This window comes from Ranitomeya imitator, chromosome 5, assembly GCF_032444005.1.
Source record: "Ranitomeya imitator isolate aRanImi1 chromosome 5, aRanImi1.pri, whole genome shotgun sequence".
In the NCBI taxonomy this organism is placed as follows: domain Eukaryota; kingdom Metazoa; phylum Chordata; class Amphibia; order Anura; family Dendrobatidae; genus Ranitomeya; species Ranitomeya imitator.
The window spans coordinates 157,641,486-157,662,366 of NC_091286.1; the positions used below are offsets into that span (position 1 = coordinate 157,641,486).

Consider the following 20,881-nt stretch of genomic DNA (forward strand, 5'->3'; position numbering starts at 1 on the left):
AAAATGAATAAGGAAATCCCTGGCGAGTGAAAGGGCCGGTCAGCCTGTGTAACGATGCAGGACTATGGTAGAATTTAGGGCCCATGTATAGGGCTGCATGTATTCACATGGGGTCAGCCTCATTCCTGCTCCCCTTTTTGGTAGGCGTCATAGAAGCCTCCATCGTATGCCGCATATATTGTTACATGTTGGCTATTAAAGAGAACCTTTGTGCAAAACTGTAAAGCGCTGCGGAATATGTTAGCGCTATATAAAAAAATAAAGATTATTAACCTTTCCCCACATTTGTCATGTTTCTCTGGACACTGAATGGAATAACGGCTGCGGAGCGGAATACGCTTTTTTTATTTTTTTTATTTCGCCTTTCCGTTGCAGCATCCCTAGGCCACCAGGGACACCTAGGTGTAGCCTTGGACACGTTGTGATTCTATGTTAGGTATTTATTGCTAATCGTGCCCATTTTCATCATTTTTATGTTTTATGTTAAGTTCTATTTAACCTCTTAGTGACCAGGCTAGATTATCTAATCTGATCTGTTACTTCACGTGGCAATAACTCTGGAATGCTTCCACATATCCCAGTGAATTTGAGTTTTTTTTTTTTCCCCGTGACACATTATAATTTATGTTAATGGTAACTTTATGATGATCTGTTTTGCATTTATTGCTAAAAATATCAGAAATTTGACAAATTTTAAAAAATGTGCAATTTTCGAACTTTGATCCCTTTAATCCGGATAATCACACAACACAAATACGGTAGTTAAATAAATAACATCATGCCGGCTTTACATCAGCACCAATTGTAAGATATTTTTTAGATACCTGTTGAGGTTTGAAGTGACTTTGGGGGTCCTATATATTAGAAACCCCCCAAAAGTGATATCATTTTATAAACCGCGCCCCTCAGCGTATTCAAAACTGCTGTCAGATACTTTAACCTTTCAGGTGATTTTCAGGAATTATTGCAAAGTGGCATCGCGGGAAAGAAAAATGTAACTTTTAACCACCTAAATGCCATCTTGTGAACAGACCACTATAGCCAGCAGACTCTAAGGCCATTATTTGTTTGGGAATTGCCATGGCAAACATCAGGACCACACTCGATTTCAGGGTGCCAATAGGGTTAAAGAGGGAGCTCCCACACTGTTAACCATCTAGATGTCATAGTCACTATTGACAGCAGGGGTTAAACAGCCATGGTTGGTGCCAACACTGATTGTGGTTGATGCAGCAGGGTGTTAGTTATAGTGTACAGCCGACATCTGCTGCATTTTCACTCATTGAGGAATGCAATGCTTTTATATCTAAGGTCAGTAAAAAGACATTGGTGGTCATTAAGGGGTTAATTACCATATTTTTGCTTAGGATTGACTGGCATCATACAGGGAGAAGGATTACATGTCCCCCCCAGTGAAAACACTGATAACACCCTCTTGAACCTAACACACTATGTAAAAAAAAAAAAAAAAAATCAGTAGACCATGAAAAATGTGGTAAAAGGTCCTCTTTAAAGGCTGTTAAATGGAATCTGTCACAAGATGAGAGTAGCATGATAGAGGGATGCTGAGCGAGCCACACCTCGCCTGAAGTCAATATTACGTCAGCAGGATCACGTGGTAAGACCTCCCCTCGTGAACCAACGTGAGGTTCATCACCCCCTAGGGCAGTGTTCCCCAACTCCGGTCCTCAAGAGCCACCAACAGGTCATGGTTTCAGGATCTCCTTAGTATTGCACAGGTGATAATTGCATCACCAGGCCAGGCAAGCATTCAATCACCTGTGCAATACTAAGGAAATCCTGAAAACATGACCTGTTGGTGGCTCTTGAGGACCGGAGTTGGGGAACACTGCCCTAGGGACACAAAAGGTCAGCTTGGCACAGTTTTACACAGACCCTCCCCTGTTCACAGGGACCCGGGGAGTGAGAAGGTGGCCCACGCAGTCACTGACGTGGCACCACACTCACCCACAATCCTGACAGGCTGAAAGGCCCCTTTGACTAGCCTCAGTGAAACAGAACCTTATCAGCTCGATTTACTGCCACCAGTTCCTCATTCGATATATGCGCCTGGTCAGTTAACAGGGTTATATCGGGCCAGAAACCAGCCACCAGTGTAGCATGTGATTAGGCCGAGAAATGGACGCGTGGGTTCATGGATGGAGAGGGCACACTAGATAATACACAATATATACGCAATGGTTTTATACCTGTAAGGGTAAGTTCACACAGGGTGTTTTGCTGCTTTTTTTTCCTGCAGCATAACCTGATCTTCTTGGCAGGAAAGAATCTGCGTAAAAAACACAGGTTTAGGTGTGTTTTTTGTTGCGTGTTTGGGGTGTTTTTTTTTTTTTCTCTTTGTCGATGCTAATGTTATTGGATTTTCAGCAGCAAATAATGATACCTGCGTTTTTGCTGCTTTTTTTTTCAACACCCATTCAAGTCAGTAGGTGAAAAAACGCAGCAAAAACGCAGAAAGAAGTGACATGCTCTATGTCCAAAAAACGCAGCACAGACAAAATACTGATCAAACAAAAAACCAATGTGTGCATGAGATTTCTGAAATCTCATAGGCTTTGCTGGTACTGGAAAAAGCAGCCGAATATTGGCATAAAAAAAGGCAGCAAAAACGCCCAGTGTGAGCGTACCCTAATGGTCAGATATGCAAATACAATAGTGGTAGGACAAAGGGTCTAGGCAGAACATATGGTTAGTTCCCAGTTAGATGAAAAGCCTGGCTTGCAGGGGCGGCCATGGTGCCCTCTGGATGTCACTTGTCCTCGCGACCTCCCAGGGGAAATGCTTCACACAAGCCTATAACCCTAAGGGTCGCTCCCCCTCCTGCCCTCTGGGCTGAACCTAAATCTCCTTCCCTGGAGGTTTGGAGATACAATTGCTTCTCACAAAATTAGATTATCATCAAAAAGTTAATTTATTTCAGTTCTTCAGTGCAAAAAGTGAAACTCCTATAGAGTCATTACAAGCAGAGTGATCTATTACCAGTGTGGATGCTTTCCTGAAACGGAAAGTATTTGCAAGCAGCATAATACAAAGAATAGCAGGTTTACCCAGAATCCTTTGCAGTAGGCGGAGCTATGCAAATCATCTCTTTCCACCCCGGTCTAATCCACAGCGCTTGGAACCGCCAAGCGTGCAATGCTGCGGATTAGTTTCTAAATTTACACAGCCAACCAATTCCTACCTGTGGACACGTGTTTCGGGCTTTAGGCCCTCATCAGCACAGGGCTGGAATTGGTTGGCTGTATGGAGTGGGGCTCGGTGAGCAAGCGATACATATATGCTAGCCACCTTAGGGAGAGACCCAAGTTGGGCTAAATGTAGCGGGACGAAAGAGACCGAAAAGCCCTCTACTTAAAGGAAATACATAGTGGATGCTTTCCTGAAACGGAAAGTATTTGCAAGCAGCATAATACAAAGAATAGCAGGTTTACCCAGAATCCTTTGCAGTAGGCGGAGCTATGCAAATCATCTCTTTCCACCCCGGTCTAATCCACAGCGCTTGGAACCGCCAAGCGTGCAATGCTGCGGATTAGTTTCTAAATTTACACAGCCAACCAATTCCTACCTGTGGACACGTGTTTCGGGCATTAGGCCCTCATCAGCACAGGGCTGGAATTGGTTGGCTGTATGGAGTGGGGCTCGGTGAGCAAGCGATACATATATGCTAGCCACCTTAGGGAGAGACCCAAGTTGGGCTAAATGTAGCGAAAGAGATGATTTGTATGTATTTCCTTTAAGTAGAGGGCTTTTCGGTCTCTTTCGTCCCGCTACATTTAGCCCAACTTGGGTCTCTCCCTAAGGTGGCTAGCATATATGTATCGCTTGCTCACCGAGCCCCACTCCATACAGCCAACCAATTCCAGCCCTGTGCTGATGAGGGCCTAAAGCCCGAAACACGTGTCCACAGGTAGGAATTGGTTGGCTGTGTAAATTTAGAAACTAATCCGCAGCATTGCACGCTTGGCGGTTCCAAGCGCTGTGGATTAGACCGGGGTGGAAAGAGATGATTTGCATAGCTCCGCCTACTGCAAAGGATTCTGGGTAAACCTGCTATTCTTTGTATTATGCTGCTTGCAAATACTTTCCGTTTCAGGAAAGCATCCACTATGTATTTCCTTTAAGTAGAGGGCTTTTCGGTCTCTTTCGTCCCGCTACATTTAGTCCAACTTGGGTCTCTCCCTAAGGTGGCTAGCATATATGTATCGCTTGCTCACCGAGCCCCACTCCATACAGCCAACCAATTCCAGCCCTGTGCTGATGAGGGCCTAAAGCCCGAAACACGTGTCCACAGGTAGGAATTGGTTGGCTGTGTAAATTTAGAAACTAATCCGCAGCATTGCACGCTTGGCGGTTCCAAGCGCTGTGGATTAGACCGGGGTGGAAAGAGATGATTTGCATAGCTCCGCCTACTGCAAAGGATTCTGGGTAAACCTGCTATTCTTTGTATTATGCTGCTTGCAAATACTTTCCGTTTCAGGAAAGCATCCACTATGTATTTCCTTTAAGTAGAGGGCTTTTCGGTCTCTTTCGTCCCGCTACATTTAGCCCAACTTGGGTCTCTCCCTAAGGTGGCTAGCATATATGTATCTATTACCAGTGGTTATTTCTGCCATTGTTGATGATTATGGCTTACAGCCAATGAAAACCCAAAAGTCATTATCTCATTAAATTAGAATAATTAACAAAAAACCCCTGCAAAGGCTTCCTGACGAAGGAAGGCTACCAGATTATTAGCGTCCTGGTAGGGAATTTTTTAAAGAGTATTTAACAAAGGAACGTTTTTAGGGTTTTTCTGTATGTTTTTTTCCTAATTCTCCCAAAACCTGTGAAATATCATAACTCCTGTCTGGGCTTTCCTAGGGCAGCGGTTCTGGTGCCATCGGATCCGACCGGGCTCCTGCCACTCAGAGACTAAACCCAATTTTGCTACCTAGCTGCTAGCGGCTGTTCTATGTATCTCCCTTCCCATGCAAGATAGGATTGGAGATCCCGTCAGATGTTTGCCCTGGTCTGACGGTGTCAAATATATATGATACACAACTAGGACATATAATATTTCCATAACTCCTTTAAGAAATCGTAGCTGGCTGAACAAAGGGCTCAAGCCACAGGGAGGTCTTCCTGTAGAAGGATCCATACCCGCTGCTGGTGGGGTGCGACTCCATTGTCGATTGAGCTGGCCAGGTGTCATGTTTCCACAGCACAGGCTGAAAGGGTGTTTATAAATCCAGGCCCAAAAGTATACAGATGATTGACATGGAATTATATTTCCCATTTTCTTCATAGGGACAGATACCCTGATTCCAGCCATCTATCCCTTCACTGGGGCTGCAGGTTTGATTAAAACTGTTTGTATCTGCTGCAGATCGGCTGCTCTCGGAGTGCTGAGCTCTGTATAACCCCGCCCACACCTCTGATTGGCCTATGCACAGTGTACATTGAACTCTGCCAATCAGGGGTGGGGGCTTCGTTGGACTTCCTGGCAGCAGGCTAAGTAGTCCTAAAGTGATAATCTGCTTATAAAACAGTGAATCAAAAAAGAAAAATTAAGCAGTAAGTGACATCACTGGAATCAAGGTCTCTGTCTCTGCAGTATGCTGTTCTTAGATTAGGTGGCAAAAAAACCCTGAAAAACCTTGTGACAAATTCCCTTTACATAAGGTAGAAGCAAGTCTGCAGTTTTCACTCCTTTCCTTTGCCCACTAATGGGATTTAGGGCTTTGCTTTTGAGAGAACCCAGATGGCACATCCTTTTCCAGTCACACAGGACACACAGGAGTCTATATGCGTTCACAACGCAGTGCCTGCTGGGCAGAAGTTGCTATGCTCCCCTCCTAAGCCCCAGGGCCTTGGCAGCACTGCAGCTCATGTATATGGCATATAAAGAGCTGGAATGTCCAGGATCCGTGCAGCACTGAATCACCTGCAGGTGTCTGTACGTCTTTTCTGTAGCATACAACCCATGGGAGGCCTGGAGATCCCAGTTCAGCAGCAGGGGTGTCTGTGCACAAGGAGGGGGCTGGGTCCTAAGGGGAACCCATCATCAGGTCTTTGCCACCAAACTGAGAGCAGCTAAATGTAGGGGCAGAGAACCTGATTTCAGCAATGCATCACTTACCAGGGTACTTGCGGTACTTTTGCTTACATCGCTGATTTATCAGTGTACACAGCTGTCAATCATTGGTATGGGCGGGGTTATACAGAGCTCAGCATTTAGAGAGCTGCTAGATGTGCAGCAGATAACAGTGTATTTATCACAACTTCAGCAAGCAGCCCAGTAAGTGATACATCGCTAAAATTGGGGGCTCTGCCCCTGCTACTCTCATATGGAGTGGTAAAACCCTGGTTACAGATTCATTTTTAAGGCTATGTTAATATATGATGACAAATCCATGCAGAACCAGGTGTGGATTTTGCCCTGTGCATTAGAGATTTTCTATCGTGAAATCCAGATGGGAAACTGTCCGACACGTGAACCTAACCTTACAGGTGCCGAAGATCTCACTGATGAGGAAGATGGCGTCTGCGCTCACAGGGCTGTAAACAGCCAGATGAAAGCCGCTTTCCACTGTGACAGGACCATGCTTTGTGTCCCATCAGTGATGTGCTGAGATGTTTGCATGGCCCTGGAGTGGCCTGTAGAAACCCGAGCGCCGCTGACATTGGAGGGACCGCTTTGAATATAATTTGACTGTATAGTAGCTGGAAGGGGGATTGCTGCAGCGCTCACGTCCTCTGGATGTCTGATTTATCTGAAGGAGGGGAGTGAAGTGGCCGGTGATTGGCTGCAGGGCTCTCGGGGCACCCGGGGACCCGTGCTGACACCTGGAATGGCGCCTGCACCACTAAGTGAATTGTTATTTTACAAGGGAGGGAACATGGGATTGGGAAAGGAGTTGGGCAAGAAGTGGACAAACAGGAGTGGAAAAATCAGAGGAAAAGTATAATAGAAACACGTCACCTTTTCTGTATTTCTCACCCACTCATGGCGTTGGCTTACAAATTCTGAACATGTGAATGTGGCCTTAGGATCTGATGTCCGTGCCTAGCAGCGGCCACTAACTCCTGTGACTGAGCTGCAGTGTTCGGCCGCTAACTCCTGTGACTGAGCTGCAGTGTTCGGCCCCTAACTCCTGTGACTGAGCTGCAGTGTTCGGCCCCTAACGCCTGTGACTGAGCTGCAGTGTTCGGCCACTAACTCCTGTGACTGAGCTGCAGTGTTCGGCCCCCAACTCCTGTGACTGAGCTGCAGTGTTCGGCCACTAACTCCTGTGATTGAGCTGCAGTGTTCGGCCCCCAACTCCTGTGACTGAGCTGCAGTGTTCGGCCACTAACTCCTGTGACTGAGCTGCAGTGTTCGGCCCCCAACTCCTGTGACTGAGCTGCAGTGTTCGGCCACTAACTCCTGTGACTGAGCTGCAGTGTTCGGCTGCTAACTCCTGTGACTGAGCTGCAGTGTTCGGCTGCTAACTCCTGTGACTGAGCTGCAGTGTTCGGCCCCCAACTCCTGTGACTGAGCTGCAGTGTTCGGCTGCTAACTCCTGTGACTGAGCTGCAGTGTTCGGCCACTAACTCCTGTGACTGAGCTGCAGTGTTCGGCTGCTAACGCCTGTGACTGAGCTGCAGTGTTCGGCTGCTAACGCCTGTGATTGAGCTGCAGTGTTCGGCCGCTAACTCCTGTGACTGAGCTGCAGTGTTCGGCCACTAACTCCTGTGACTGAGCTGCAGTGTTCGGCTGCTAACGCCTGTGACTGAGCTGCAGTGTTCGGCTGCTAACGCCTGTGATTGAGCTGCAGTGTTCGGCTGCTAACTCCTGTGACTGAGCTGCAGTGTTCGGCCCCCAACTCCTGTGACTGAGCTGCAGTGTTCGGCCACTAACTCCTGTGACTGAGCTGCAGTGTTCAGCCGCTAACGCCTGTGACTGAGCTGCAGTGTTCGGCCGCTAACTCCTATGACTGAGCTGCAGTGTTCGGCCCCCAACTCCTGTGACTGAGCTGCAGTGTTCGGCCCCTAACTCCTGTGACTGAGCTGCAGTGTTCGACCGCTAACGCCTGTGACTGAGCTGCAGTGTTCGGCCGCTAACTCCTATGACTGAGCTGCAGTGTTCGGCCCCCAACTCCTGTGACTGAGCTGCAGTGTTCGGCCCCTAACTCCTGTGACTGAGCTGCAGTGTTCGACCGCTAACGCCTGTGACTGAGCTGCAGTGTTCGGCTGCTAACTCCTGTGACTGAGCTGCAGTGTTCGGCCCCCTAACTCCTGTGACTGAGCTGCAGTGTTCGGCCGCTAACTCCTGTGACTGAGCTGCAGTGTTCGGCCGCTAACTCCTATGACTGAGCTGCAGTGTTCGGCCCCCAACTCCTGTGACTGAGCTGCAGTGTTCGGCCGCTAACTCCTATGACTGAGCTGCAGTGTTCGGCCCCTAACGCCTGTGACTGAGCTGCAGTGTTCGGCCGCTAACTCCTATGACTGAGCTGCAGTGTTCGGCCCCCAACTCCTGTGACTGAGCTGCAGTGTTCGGCCGCTAACTCCTATGACTGAGCTGCAGTGTTCGGCCCCTAACGCCTGTGACTGAGCTGCAGTGTTCGGCCACTAACTCCTGTGACTGAGCTGCAGTGTTCGGCCACTAACTCCTGTGACTGAGCTGCAGTGTTCCTTCTTGTATTCTGACAGCTGATCGGGGGGTTTCCAGTTTTCAGACTCCCACCGCTCCTATATTCGTAGCCTATGCTAAGGATTGGTCATCAGTAGAAATGAAGTGGACAATTTCTATATTAACGGCATGCTCTTTCAGCCATGTGCACAGTAGTATCTGGACTCCTTTTGTCGTCACTTATTCTTTCCTCCTGAGAGAAATAAGTAGGATCAAATGCAAGCTCTCGGTTCTTTTTTTTTTATCCAGGACTTTTCAGCTGTGCCCATACATCTTTTTTTTAAATCCACAGCTGAACTGCCACAAAGTCCACAGCGGTTATCCCGGTAGCTATGATGTGCAGTTACTGTTGTGAATGTTTGGACTTATTTTTCCATCACTTACTAGTCTGATTTTTATTGAAGCAGCCTAGTATGTGACTCATAACTGGAATCAGGTTCTCAGCACCTACATTATGCTGCTCTCTGATTACATAACAAAACCCTGCTTTATAGATTCCCTTTAATTTTGTGAAAACCAATAGCGTGTGCATATAGAAGAGCCAATACTGACATGTGCACACAATAGACGCTAAGGTACAGCCACCACAGTAAAAACCGCATACCAGTCACATCCTACGTCACATACAATTGTCTCCTGATTTCAGTGACTGCCAATGCTTGTGCTACTTAAGATCTGTTATGACCTCATTAATTGTCATTTCTTCTCATTAAACTTTTAGGCATGGTTGACATGGTCTAATGCTCGCCAGGATGAACACGGAGGAAACCCCACAAACAGACGTGCAGACCCTTGCGGAGGATGGCTTGGGGGATTGTCCCAGTACTGAACCAGACAAGGTCTCTCTTCAGATGGCTGCTGACCTGAATGAGAACAGCTTGAGTAGAGCGCAGCCGTTGGCCGGGAGCGCAGGTATTGGCCTTCACACTAGGGACGCCCAGGACAGCATCAATAATAATGAGAACTGCAACCTGATGTGTGGTCAGCTGAGCTGCAGGCAGACCTGTGAGGAGGACCGTACGCTGGCCTCGGCCCCTGCGGCAGGCAAGGACGGGGTCTCCACTAAAGGGAAGCGTGTGGCCGGAAGACGCAATAACAGAAATAAGAAGAATGGGAAATCCACAGGTAAAATCTTCCCTTTATTTGCTCTGTTGTGCTCTTTACCTTTCAGTCGTTTGGTTTCCATTCATGTAAGGCTACGTTCACACAGGAATTGCTGCAGATTTTCCATCCACATTTGCAGTAGAATACAGTAGCAGTAAGTTAGATGAGATTTGGACAGATCTCAACCACACACTACGCAAAAAAATCAAGATATGCGGATTTTAAATCCTGCCACTCCATTATGAGGTACGAGGTATAATTCACCGCACACTCTCTTTCATAAGTTTGCAAAAGAATTCATCAAAATGTATATATATCAAAAAAAGCCACGAGCAATGGAGTTCAAAATAATACAATCTGACTGAAACCCAACGTTTCCACCCTCCCGGGTCTTACTCCTGGGGTTACTTGGTTACGGAGGTAACGATAGCGAGAGGCGGGAGGAGAGTGGGGTGTGAAGAGACCTCTGTTGTCTAATATCCAGAAGCTGTTAGTGGCTGGCAGTGAGTGGCGGCGGTAGAGCGGCGCTCCGTGCCCCTGCTTGGCATGCAGCAGGAGTAAGACCCGGGAGGGTGGAAACGTTGGGTTTCAGTCAGATTGTATTATTTTGAGCTCCATTGCTTGTGGCTTTTTATATATACATTATATAAAAATATCTATACATTTCTGGGACTACAGCCCATTCCACCTGCACCTCTCGCTTCAGACCTGAGTGCACACCATTCTTCTTATACTCCATTATGAGGATCAATTGTTTTCTGTGGATTTTCCCTATTGATTTTGAGTTTAACAAAGTTCTGGAAAGAAAAGCTTTGCACAAAGTTTACAGACAATCTGCCCCCAGGTTTTTACGAACTCATCTGAGAGCCTCATAATAATGAAGCAGAGACCCTGATACCTGCCATGTATCACTTACTGGGCTGTTTGCCGCAGTTTTGATGCATATCGATCAGTTTTCTTATTGCTGAGCCGCATGTAACACCACCCACATCACTGACTGGCAGCTTTATGTGTACACTGTGTGATTGGGCCATGTTACTAGAAGCATGTGAAAAAGCACGGCACTCTGTGTTGTATCGTTGTTGGTGCTCAAGTAGGGTATCCGGCCCGTCGTAGCAAATATTCAAAATAACTTGGCACGCAGATGTTGTTCATTTATTACGCATCCAGACAATAAAAAAATCTTGTCAAACGTTTTCAGTCCAAACTGGACCTTCCTCAGAACAATCTGGTTCAGTAATGTGGATTTTTTTCTCCTTAAGCAGTAGTGTCTCGGAGTAAGATTTAAGGTGCCTGGGGCTCGGGGTCCGTTTGTATAATTGGACTGTTTGTCCTTAGAATGTGGCTGGTGGTCACCAACGGTATGCGCGGTATGGTGGCTCAGCGGTTGTGCTGCTGGCGTGCTGTCGCTTCTGGGAATGCGCATACCCAGAGACGACACAGCACGCTACCAGCACAATTATACAAACGGACCCCGAGCACCAGGCACCTTAAATCTTACTCTGAGACACTACTGCTTAAGGAGCAAAAATCCACACTACTGAACCAGATTGTTCTGAGGAAGGTCCAGTTTGGACTGAAAACGTTATGGATGCGTAATAAAGGAACACACCTTTTCAAAAACATTTTAGTGCTAAGTTATTTTTAATATTTGGTCCATGTTGTTATTCTTTCATCTTTAAGACGTTTACCGGCTGCCAAGAAGTTGAGTGTTTAGATGCAAGGAATGGAACTTTATCATGGGTTTCTTTAAAGATGCAGACTTTTTCATGTACAACTGCTTGAAGAAAGTTCTTCTTATAAAAAGTGGCAGTAAGTTTGGGAGTTGATTTTGAGTCTTCACCCTGAAAAAGTCCAATTAGCTCATCTCTAATAATACTATCCAATAGCAGTGCCCCACCTCCACCTTGCTGGCGTCTGAGTCAATGTGGGGGGCTTTGTGTCCTTTACGGATTCGACCATGAGCTCATCCATCTGGTCTGTCAAGAGTCACTCATTTCATCAGTCCATAAAATCTTTGAAAAATCTGTGTACAGATATTTCTTGGCTCGGTTTTGACATTTCCACCTATGTGTCTTACTCATTGGTTGTCTGATTTCAGCCTCCATTACCATGGCCGAGTCTCTGAGCACTGGACACCTTGTACTTCTGTGTCTTGTTCAGTGGTGGTCTGATTTCAGCCTCCCTCACCTTGGTCTTGTCTCTGAGCACTGAACACCTTGTACTTCTGTGTCTTACTCAGTGGTGGTCTGATTTCAGCCTCCCTCACCTTGGTCTTGTCTCTGAGCACTGAACACCTTGTACTTCTGTGTCTTACTCAGTGGTGGTCTGATTTCAGCCTCCCTCACCTTGGCCTTGTCTCTGAGCACTGGACACCTTGTACTTCTGTGTCTTACTCAGTGGTGGTCTGATTTCAGCCTCCCTCACCTTGGCCTTGTCTCTGAGCACTGAACACCTTGTACTTCTGTGTCTTACTCAGTGGTGGTCTGATTTCAGCCTCCCTCACCTTGGCCTTGTCTCTGAGCACTGGACACCTTGTACTTCTGTGTCTTACTCAGTGGTGGTCTGATTTCAGCCTCCCTTACCTTGGCCTTGTCTCTGAGCACTGGACACCTTGTACTTCTGTGTCTTACTCAGTGGTGGTCTGATTTCAGCCTCCCTCACCTTGGTCTTGTCTCTGAGCACTGGACACCTTGTACTTCTGTGTCTTACTCAGTGGTGGTCTGATTTCAGCCTCCCTCACCTTGGTCTTGTCTCTGAGCACTGGACACCTTGTACTTCTGTGTCTTACTCAGTGGTGGTCTGATTTCAGCCTCCCTCACCTTGGTCTTATCTCTGAGCACTGGACACCTTGTACTTCTGTGTCTTGTTCAGTGGTGGTCTGATTTCAGTCTCCCTCACCTTGGTCTTGTCTCTGAGCACTGAACACTTTGTACTTCTGTGTCTTACTCAGTGGTGGTCTGATTTCAGCCTCCCTCACCTTGGTCTTATCTCTGAGCACTGGACACCTTGTACTTCTGTGTCTTACTCAGTGGTGGTCTGATTTCAGCCTCCCTCACCTTGGCCTTGTCTCTGAGCACTGGACACCTTGTACTTCTGTGTCTTACTCAGTGGTGGTCTGATTTCAGCCTCCCTCACCTTGGCCTTGTCTCTGAGCACTGGACACCTTGTACTTCTGTGTCTTACTCAGTGGTGGTCTGATTTCAGCCTCCCTCACCTTGGTCTTGTCTCTGAGCACTGGACACCTTGTACTTCTGTGTCTTACTCAGTGGTGGTCTGATTTCAGCCTCCCTCACCTTGGTCTTATCTCTGAGCACTGGACACCTTGTACTTCTGTGTCTTGTTCAGTGGTGGTCTGATTTCAGTCTCCCTCACCTTGGTCTTGTCTCTGAGCACTGAACACCTTGTACTTCTGTGTCTTACTCAGTGGTGGTCTGATTTCAGCCTCCCTCACCTTGGCCTTGTCTCTGAGCACTGGACACCTTGTACTTCTGTGTCTTACTCATTGGTGGTCTGATTTCAGCCTCCCTTACCTTGGCCTTGTCGCTGAGCACTGGACACCTTGTACTTCTGTGTCTTACTCAGTGGTGGTCTGATTTCAGCCTCCCTCACCTTGGTCTTGTCTCTGAGCACTGGACACCTTGTACTTCTGTGTCTTACTCAGTGGTGGTCTGATTTCAGCCTCCCTCACCTTGGTCTTGTCTCTGAGCACTGGACACCTTGTACTTCTGTGTCTTACTCAGTGGTGGTCTGATTTCAGCCTCCCTCACCTTGGTCTTATCTCTGAGCACTGGACACCTTGTACTTCTGTGTCTTGTTCAGTGGTGGTCTGATTTCAGTCTCCCTCACCTTGGTCTTGTCTCTGAGCACTGAACACTTTGTACTTCTGTGTCTTACTCAGTGGTGGTCTGATTTCAGCCTCCCTCACCTTGGTCTTATCTCTGAGCACTGGACACCTTGTACTTCTGTGTCTTACTCAGTGGTGGTCTGATTTCAGCCTCCCTCACCTTGGCCTTGTCTCTGAGCACTGGACACCTTGTACTTCTGTGTCTTACTCAGTGGTGGTCTGATTTCAGCCTCCCTCACCTTGGCCTTGTCTCTGAGCACTGGACACCTTGTACTTCTGTGTCTTACTCAGTGGTGGTCTGATTTCAGCCTCCCTCACCTTGGTCTTGTCTCTGAGCACTGGACACCTTGTACTTCTGTGTCTTACTCAGTGGTGGTCTGATTTCAGCCTCCCTCACCTTGGTCTTATCTCTGAGCACTGGACACCTTGTACTTCTGTGTCTTGTTCAGTGGTGGTCTGATTTCAGTCTCCCTCACCTTGGTCTTGTCTCTGAGCACTGAACACCTTATACTTCTGTGTCTTACTCAGTGGTGGTCTGATTTCAGCCTCCCTCACCTTGGTCTTATCTCTGAGCACTGGACACCTTGTACTTCTGTGTCTTACTCAGTGGTGGTCTGATTTCAGCCTCCCTCACCTTGGCCTTGTCTCTGAGCACTGGACACCTTGTACTTCTGTGTCTTACTCAGTGGTGGTCTGATTTCAGCCTCCCTCACCTTGGCCTTGTCTCTGAGCACTGGACACCTTGTACTTCTGTGTCTTACTCAGTGGTGGTCTGATTTCAGCCTCCCTTACCTTGGCCTTGTCTCTGAGCACTGGACACCTTGTACTTCTGTGTCTTACTCAGTGGTGGTCTGATTTCAGCCTCCCTCACCTTGGTCTTGTCTCTGAGCACTGGACACCTTGTACTTCTGTGTCTTACTCAGTGGTGGTCTGATTTCAGCCTCCCTCACCTTGGTCTTGTCTCTGAGCACTGGACACCTTGTACTTCTGTGTCTTACTCAGTGGTGGTCTGATTTCAGCCTCCATTACCATGGCCGAGTCTATGAGCACTGGACACCTTGTACTTCTGTGTCGTACTTAGTGGTGGTCTGATTTCAGCCTCCCTCACCTTGGCCGTGTCTCTGAGCACTGGACACCTTGTACTTCTGTGTCTTACTCAATGGTGGTCTGATTTCAGCCTCCCTCACCTTGGCCGTGTCTCTAAGACACAGAAGTACAAGGTGTCCAGTGCTCAGAGACACGGCCAAGGTGAGGGAGGCTGAAATATTCATTTCTCTTATAGCGTGCACAGTTAAAGCCGCAGCTGCCGGCTTCCAGTATAAAAAAACAAAACAAAAACAAACATCCTACTTACCTTCCCTGCGTGATCTCACAGCATCTTGTTCCGACTTCCAGCAGCTCCTGTGGCTGGGCGATCACCTGTCACTGCTCATTAAGGGAATGAATATTCATTCCACTCCACACCTATGAGAGTAGAGAGGTGAATATTCATTATTTTAATGAGCGGGGACACGTAATCGCCTGGCCGCAGGAGCTACTAGAAGCTGGAACGAGATACTGCGAGGGCGCGCAGGGACGGGCCGTATGTACTCGAGTACAAGCCAAGATTTTGAGCCCATTTTTTGTAGGCTGAAAGTGCCCCTCTCGACTTATACTCGAGTGATTGTCCCAGGGGGTCGGCAGGGGAGGGGGAGCTGCAGTTGTCACATACTCGCCGTCCCGGCACGGTCTCTGCACCTCCCTGTTTCTCCAATGGTCTCCGGGCGCCAGCAGCTCTTCCTGTGTTCAGCGGTCACGTGGTGCCGCTCATGAAAGTGATGAATGTGAACGCGACTCCACTCCCATAGGGGTGGAGCGCATATTCATTACTTTAATGCGCGGTACCAGTGACCGCTGAACACAGGAAGAGCTGCCGGCACCCGGAGACCATCGCATCGGAGAAGCTGCCAGGGACCGCGCCGGAAGGGTGAGTATGACGGGGAGGGTGAGCATTGCGATATTCACCTGTCCCCTTGCCACCATTCAGATCAGAGGGTGCGATGATGTGTTTAGTGTGCGGAACGGCGACCAGCGGTGGAACGGAGACAGGTGAATATCTCAAATGCTGGTGTCCCCGCCTGCTCAGGACAAGAGGTGAATATGTCTTTTTTTTTTTTTTTTTTATTGCTGCATACTGGTCATAACATTCTATCGAGCATCTTATGGGGCCATAATCTTCCTTTATGCAGCATTATATGGGGCATATTTTGTATGGAGCATCTTATGGGGCCCATCATAAACTTTATGGAGCATTATATGGAGTGTATTTTGTATGGAGCATCTTATGGGGCTCCTGATTCAATATGGATATTCCAAAACACTTAACCTACTGATGTCTCAATTAATTTTTTTTTATTGGTATATACTTTTATTTTTGAAATTTACCGGTAGCTGCTGCATTTCCCACCCTAGACTTATACTCGAATCATTACGTTTTCCAAGTTTTTTGTGGCAAAATTAGGGGTTTCCGCTTATACACAGGTCGGCTTATACTCCAGTATATACGGTAAGAAGGATGTGTTTTTTTTTAAATTTTTATGCTTTTCTCATGTGCACCATACATACAAGGAGAGGGATAAGGAGCCATACAGAAAGGGATCGGGATAAGGAGCTATGCAGACAAGGATGGGGATAAGGAGCTATGTAGACAAGGATGGGGATAAGGAGCCATGCAGACAAGGATGGGAATAAGGAGCCATGCAGACAAGGATGGGAATAAGGAGCCATGCAGACAAGGATGGGAATAAGGAGCCATGCAGACAAGGATGGGAATAAGGAGCCATGCAGACAAGGATGGGAATAAGGAGCCATGCAGACAAGGATGGGAATAAGGAGCCATGCAGACAAGGATGGGAATAAGGAACCATGCAGACAAGGATGGGAATTAGGAGCCATACAGACAAGGATAGGGATTGGGGACAATGCATACCCAGCTTATACTCTAGTCAATACGTTTTCCCAGTTTTTCTAGGCAAAATTATGTGCCTCGGCTTATACTTGGGTCGACTTATACATGAGTATATGCGGTAATTAAGAAATGGCAATTAATAGTAACAGTGGAGGTCAAGATAAGGTCTGGAAGTTCAAGCAAAATTTCAGTGAGAGTTGCTCTTAGGATTGCTAGAGAGGCAAATCAGAACCCTGCTTGACTACAAAAGACCTTCAGAAAGATTTAGCAAACTCTGTAGTTGTGGTACATTGTGCTACTGTTCAGAGACACTTGTACAAATCTTGTTTTCATGGAAGAGTCATCAGAAGAAAACCTCTCCTGTATCCCTCACCTCACGATAAAATTCAGTATCAGAAGTATGCAAAAGACCATCTAAACAAGACTGATGCATTTTGGAACCAAGTCCTGTGAACTGCTGAAGTTAAAGTAGAACTCTTTGGCCACAATGATCAAAGGTATGTGTGGTGAAAATAGGGGACAGAATTTCAGAAAAAGAACATCTCTCCAACCATTAAACATTGGGGTGGATCATGCTTTGGGTTGTGTTGCAGCCAATGGCACGGGGAACATTTCACAGTCTGAGGGAAGAATGGCATCAACGAAATTTCAATAAATTCTTCGTGCAAGCATAGCATTATCTGTAAAATAGCTGAAGTTGAAAAGAGGATGACTTCTACAAATGGATAATGATCCTAAACAGACTTCAAAATCCACAATAGACTACCACAAAAGGCGCAAGCTGAAGGTTTTACAATGGCCCTAACAGTGCCCTGATCTGAACATCATTGAAAATCTGTGACAGTAATTTAACTGGGGGTTCCCAAACGTTTACATGCCACAGTAGATTGGGAAACTCTTTGCTTGAACTCTGTCTTCTGATCCAAGTACGTTCTGTATTTCAACAGTGTGTAAAACCAGCCAAGGAAACAAATCTATGGTCACTATGCACACTGCATTGGAGCTTTTTGTTTTGTATGTATGCCTGGAATAGCTCACTTCCTATACAGTCAACCTATCCATAGAGCACCAGCGTTTTTTTAGCATTTTTTCAGCGGTTTTCCGCTGCAAAAAACGCTTACATTAAGCATCCTATCATTTTTAATGAATTTCGCAATTTTTGTGCCTATATATTTTTTTTTTTCCGCGAAAAAGAAACGCATTGTGGAAAAAAACACAGCATGTTAATTTTGCTGATTTTGTGCGGATTTGCCGCTATATTATTGCATTGGGAACCTCTGGAAAAATCCGCAAAAAAAAAGCAAACGGATTTCCTGCGAAAGTAGTCCGGATTTGCTCAGGAAAATTCTGTAAACTTTCCTGAACGTGTGCACATAGCCTAAATCTTTTGCCAATGTAGTAACTTATGTTGGTGGTGAACGTCCGAAAATGCACAAAGCACCATGCACCATTATAATTCCATCATCCATTTTCTAATTTGTGTAATTTAATGTTTCAGGGTTTTCAGTATCAGCAGATATAGATGTTTCAGAAGAAAGCCAGTGTGTGGACTCTGCTCAGGACATGGTTAGCCTGAAATGCAAGAATCAAAAGCAGCTGCGAGACTCCTTGTTTTCCCAAATTCGAGATGGGTTTGAACAAACTGATGGTCGAATGCTTCCTACGTGCCTTCATCAGGTGAGTCTTTTCCGCTCGCTTCATAGAGTTGTGTGTGGCACTAAGCACCTTTCATAAGATAACCCATGTAGTGTGTTCTTTTTTTATTATTATTTTATTATTTTATTATAAGCGGTCCTCCTGGAGGAGAGCTTAGTTGCATACTTCCCCCATGTAAAATGCTAGTAACACCCCCCTACATCAGCTGGATCTCTGTAAAGAGAATCAAATAATCAACTATAGCACAAATAGAAGTGGAGTAAAGTGTATTCCTTATCTGCTGGTACTCGGACTGAATCATTTCATTTTAACGTGTAATATCTTAGAGTATGAGCATACGGTTAGGAATCAGCAGCAGCGCTGCCGGCTATTGAACGCAGCTGAATCCGAATGTGTTCATTGAGCCTTGTAGATTAATCGCGTCCAAAACAATGTGCGGGTGACATATCTCTTGCAGAGGCTGGCATCCTCACAAGAGAAAATGACATGCTGCGGTACGCAGCATCCAACCCGCAGCGTTTACTGATCATGTGCACCTACCCTTAAAGGGGGTTTCCCACCATTAAAATTTATTTTAATTAACATTTTAATCAATAGATCTTTGAATAATAATAATTTCCACAATTGGATGTATTAAAAATAAAATAATGTTCCTGTGCTGAGATAATCTTATACATGTGCCCCTGCTGTGTACTGTGTAATGGCTGTGTCTGACTGTACAGGGACATGGGCTGATCATACCACAGCTCCTGGGCGGGGGAGGACGCAAAAGGGTATACCGACAGGACAGCAGGAGATCGCAACTGATTTTTACTTTCTGGTAAACTTTTGCTTAAAAACATGCAGTGAAATGTTTTACCTCACAAAAAGAATTACTTGTGATCCCCTACTGTAATTTCTGTATACTCTTTTGCTTCCTCCCCGCCCAGGCTCTGTGGTATGATCAGACAATGTCCATGTACGGTTAGACACAGCCATTACACAGCACACAGCAGGGACACATGTATAAGATTATCTCAGCACAGGAACATTATTTTAAAATACATCTACCGTATATACTTGTGTATAAGCTGAGATTTTCAGCACATTTTTTTGTTCTGAAAACGCCCCCCCCTTGGATTATACACGAGTCATTATCCAGAAAGCGGGAGGGGGAGCAGCGGAGCAGGAGCTTGCGGCTGTGGCACAGTGACAGCTGCAGCTGCCGGCTTCCTGAAGACATCAAACTCACCTTCCTCGCGCCATCCCTACCTCTCCGTCCCTGCATCTCCATTGTGCTGGCAGCTCTTCCTGTGCTGAGCAGTCACGCACCACTCATTAAGGTAATGAATATGCACTCGTCTCCACTCCCATAGGTGTAGAGCGCATATTTATTACCTTAATGAGCGGTACCACGTGACCGCTCAGCACAGGAAGAGCTGCCGATCCGGGACAATGGAGATGTAGCGACGGGGGAGGGTGAGTCATGCTTACAACGATGGGACGGGGGGTGGGCGAGCCATGCATAGAGCAACTAGGGGAGCCATGCATACAACAGGGGAAGCCACACATACCAGGTCAGGACGGAGGGAGCCACACATAGCCGGACAGGACGAGGGAGCTACACATACAAGGACAGGACGGGGGAGCCACACATACCAGGTCAGGACGGGGGGAGCCACACATAGCCGGACAGGACGAGGGAGCTACACATACAAGGACAGGACGGGGGAGCCACACATACCAGGTCAGGACGAGGGGAGCCACACATACCAGGTCAGGACGGAGGGAGCCACACATAGCCGGACAGGACGAGGGAGCTACACATAGCCGGACAGGACGGGGGAGCCACACATACCAGGTCAGGACGGGGGGAGCCACACATAGCCGGACAGGACGAGGGAGCTACACATAGCCGGACAGGACGAGGGAGCTACACATACAAGGACAGGACAAGGGAGCTACACATACAAGGACAGGACGGGGGAGCCACACATACCAGGTCAGGACGGGGGGAGCCACACATACCAGGTCAGGATGGGGGGAGCCACACATACAAGGACAGGACGAGGGAGCTACACATACAAGGACAGGACGGGGGAGCCACACATACCAGGTCAGGACGGGGGGAGCCACACATAGCCGCACAGGACGAGGGAGCTACACATACAAGGACAGGACGGGGGAGCCACACATACCAGGTCAGGACGGGGGGTGCCACACATAGCAGGACAGGACGAGGGAGCTACACATACAAGGACAGGACGGGGGAGCCACGTGTACCAGGACAGCGTTGGGGGGAGCCACACATACCAAGACAGGACTGGGGAGGCACACATACCAGGACAAAACGGGGGAGCCACGTGTACCAGGACAGTGATGGGGGAGCCACACATACCAGGACAGGGTGGTGAGGAGCCACACATACAAAGAAAGGATGGGGGAGGCACACATACCAGGACAAAACGGGGAAGCCACATATCAGGACAGGATGGGGGAGGCACACATACCAGGTCAGGACAGGGAGAGCCACACATAGCCGGACAGGACGGGGGAGCTACAAGGACAGGACGGGGGAGCCACACATACCAGGACAAAACAGGGGAGCCACATGCCAGGACAGGACGGGGGGAGCCATGCATACCAGGACAGGGATGAGGGGACAATACATAGCCGG

At 47.4% G+C, this 20,881-nt stretch overlaps 1 protein-coding gene across 2 annotated transcripts in view; it reads left to right on the forward strand.

The window, feature by feature from the left end:
• Positions 1-20,881, forward strand: part of CNST (consortin, connexin sorting protein) — a 197,113-nt gene that overhangs the window by 47,888 nt on the left and 128,344 nt on the right. For both annotated transcript variants that reach the window (XM_069769232.1, XM_069769231.1), the window contains exons 2-3: positions 9,393-9,796; positions 18,068-18,246. In XM_069769232.1, coding sequence (XP_069625333.1) covers positions 9,412-9,796; positions 18,068-18,246 — 564 coding nt within the window. In that variant the 5' untranslated portion in view covers positions 9,393-9,411. The remainder of the gene's footprint in view (positions 1-9,392; positions 9,797-18,067; positions 18,247-20,881) is intronic.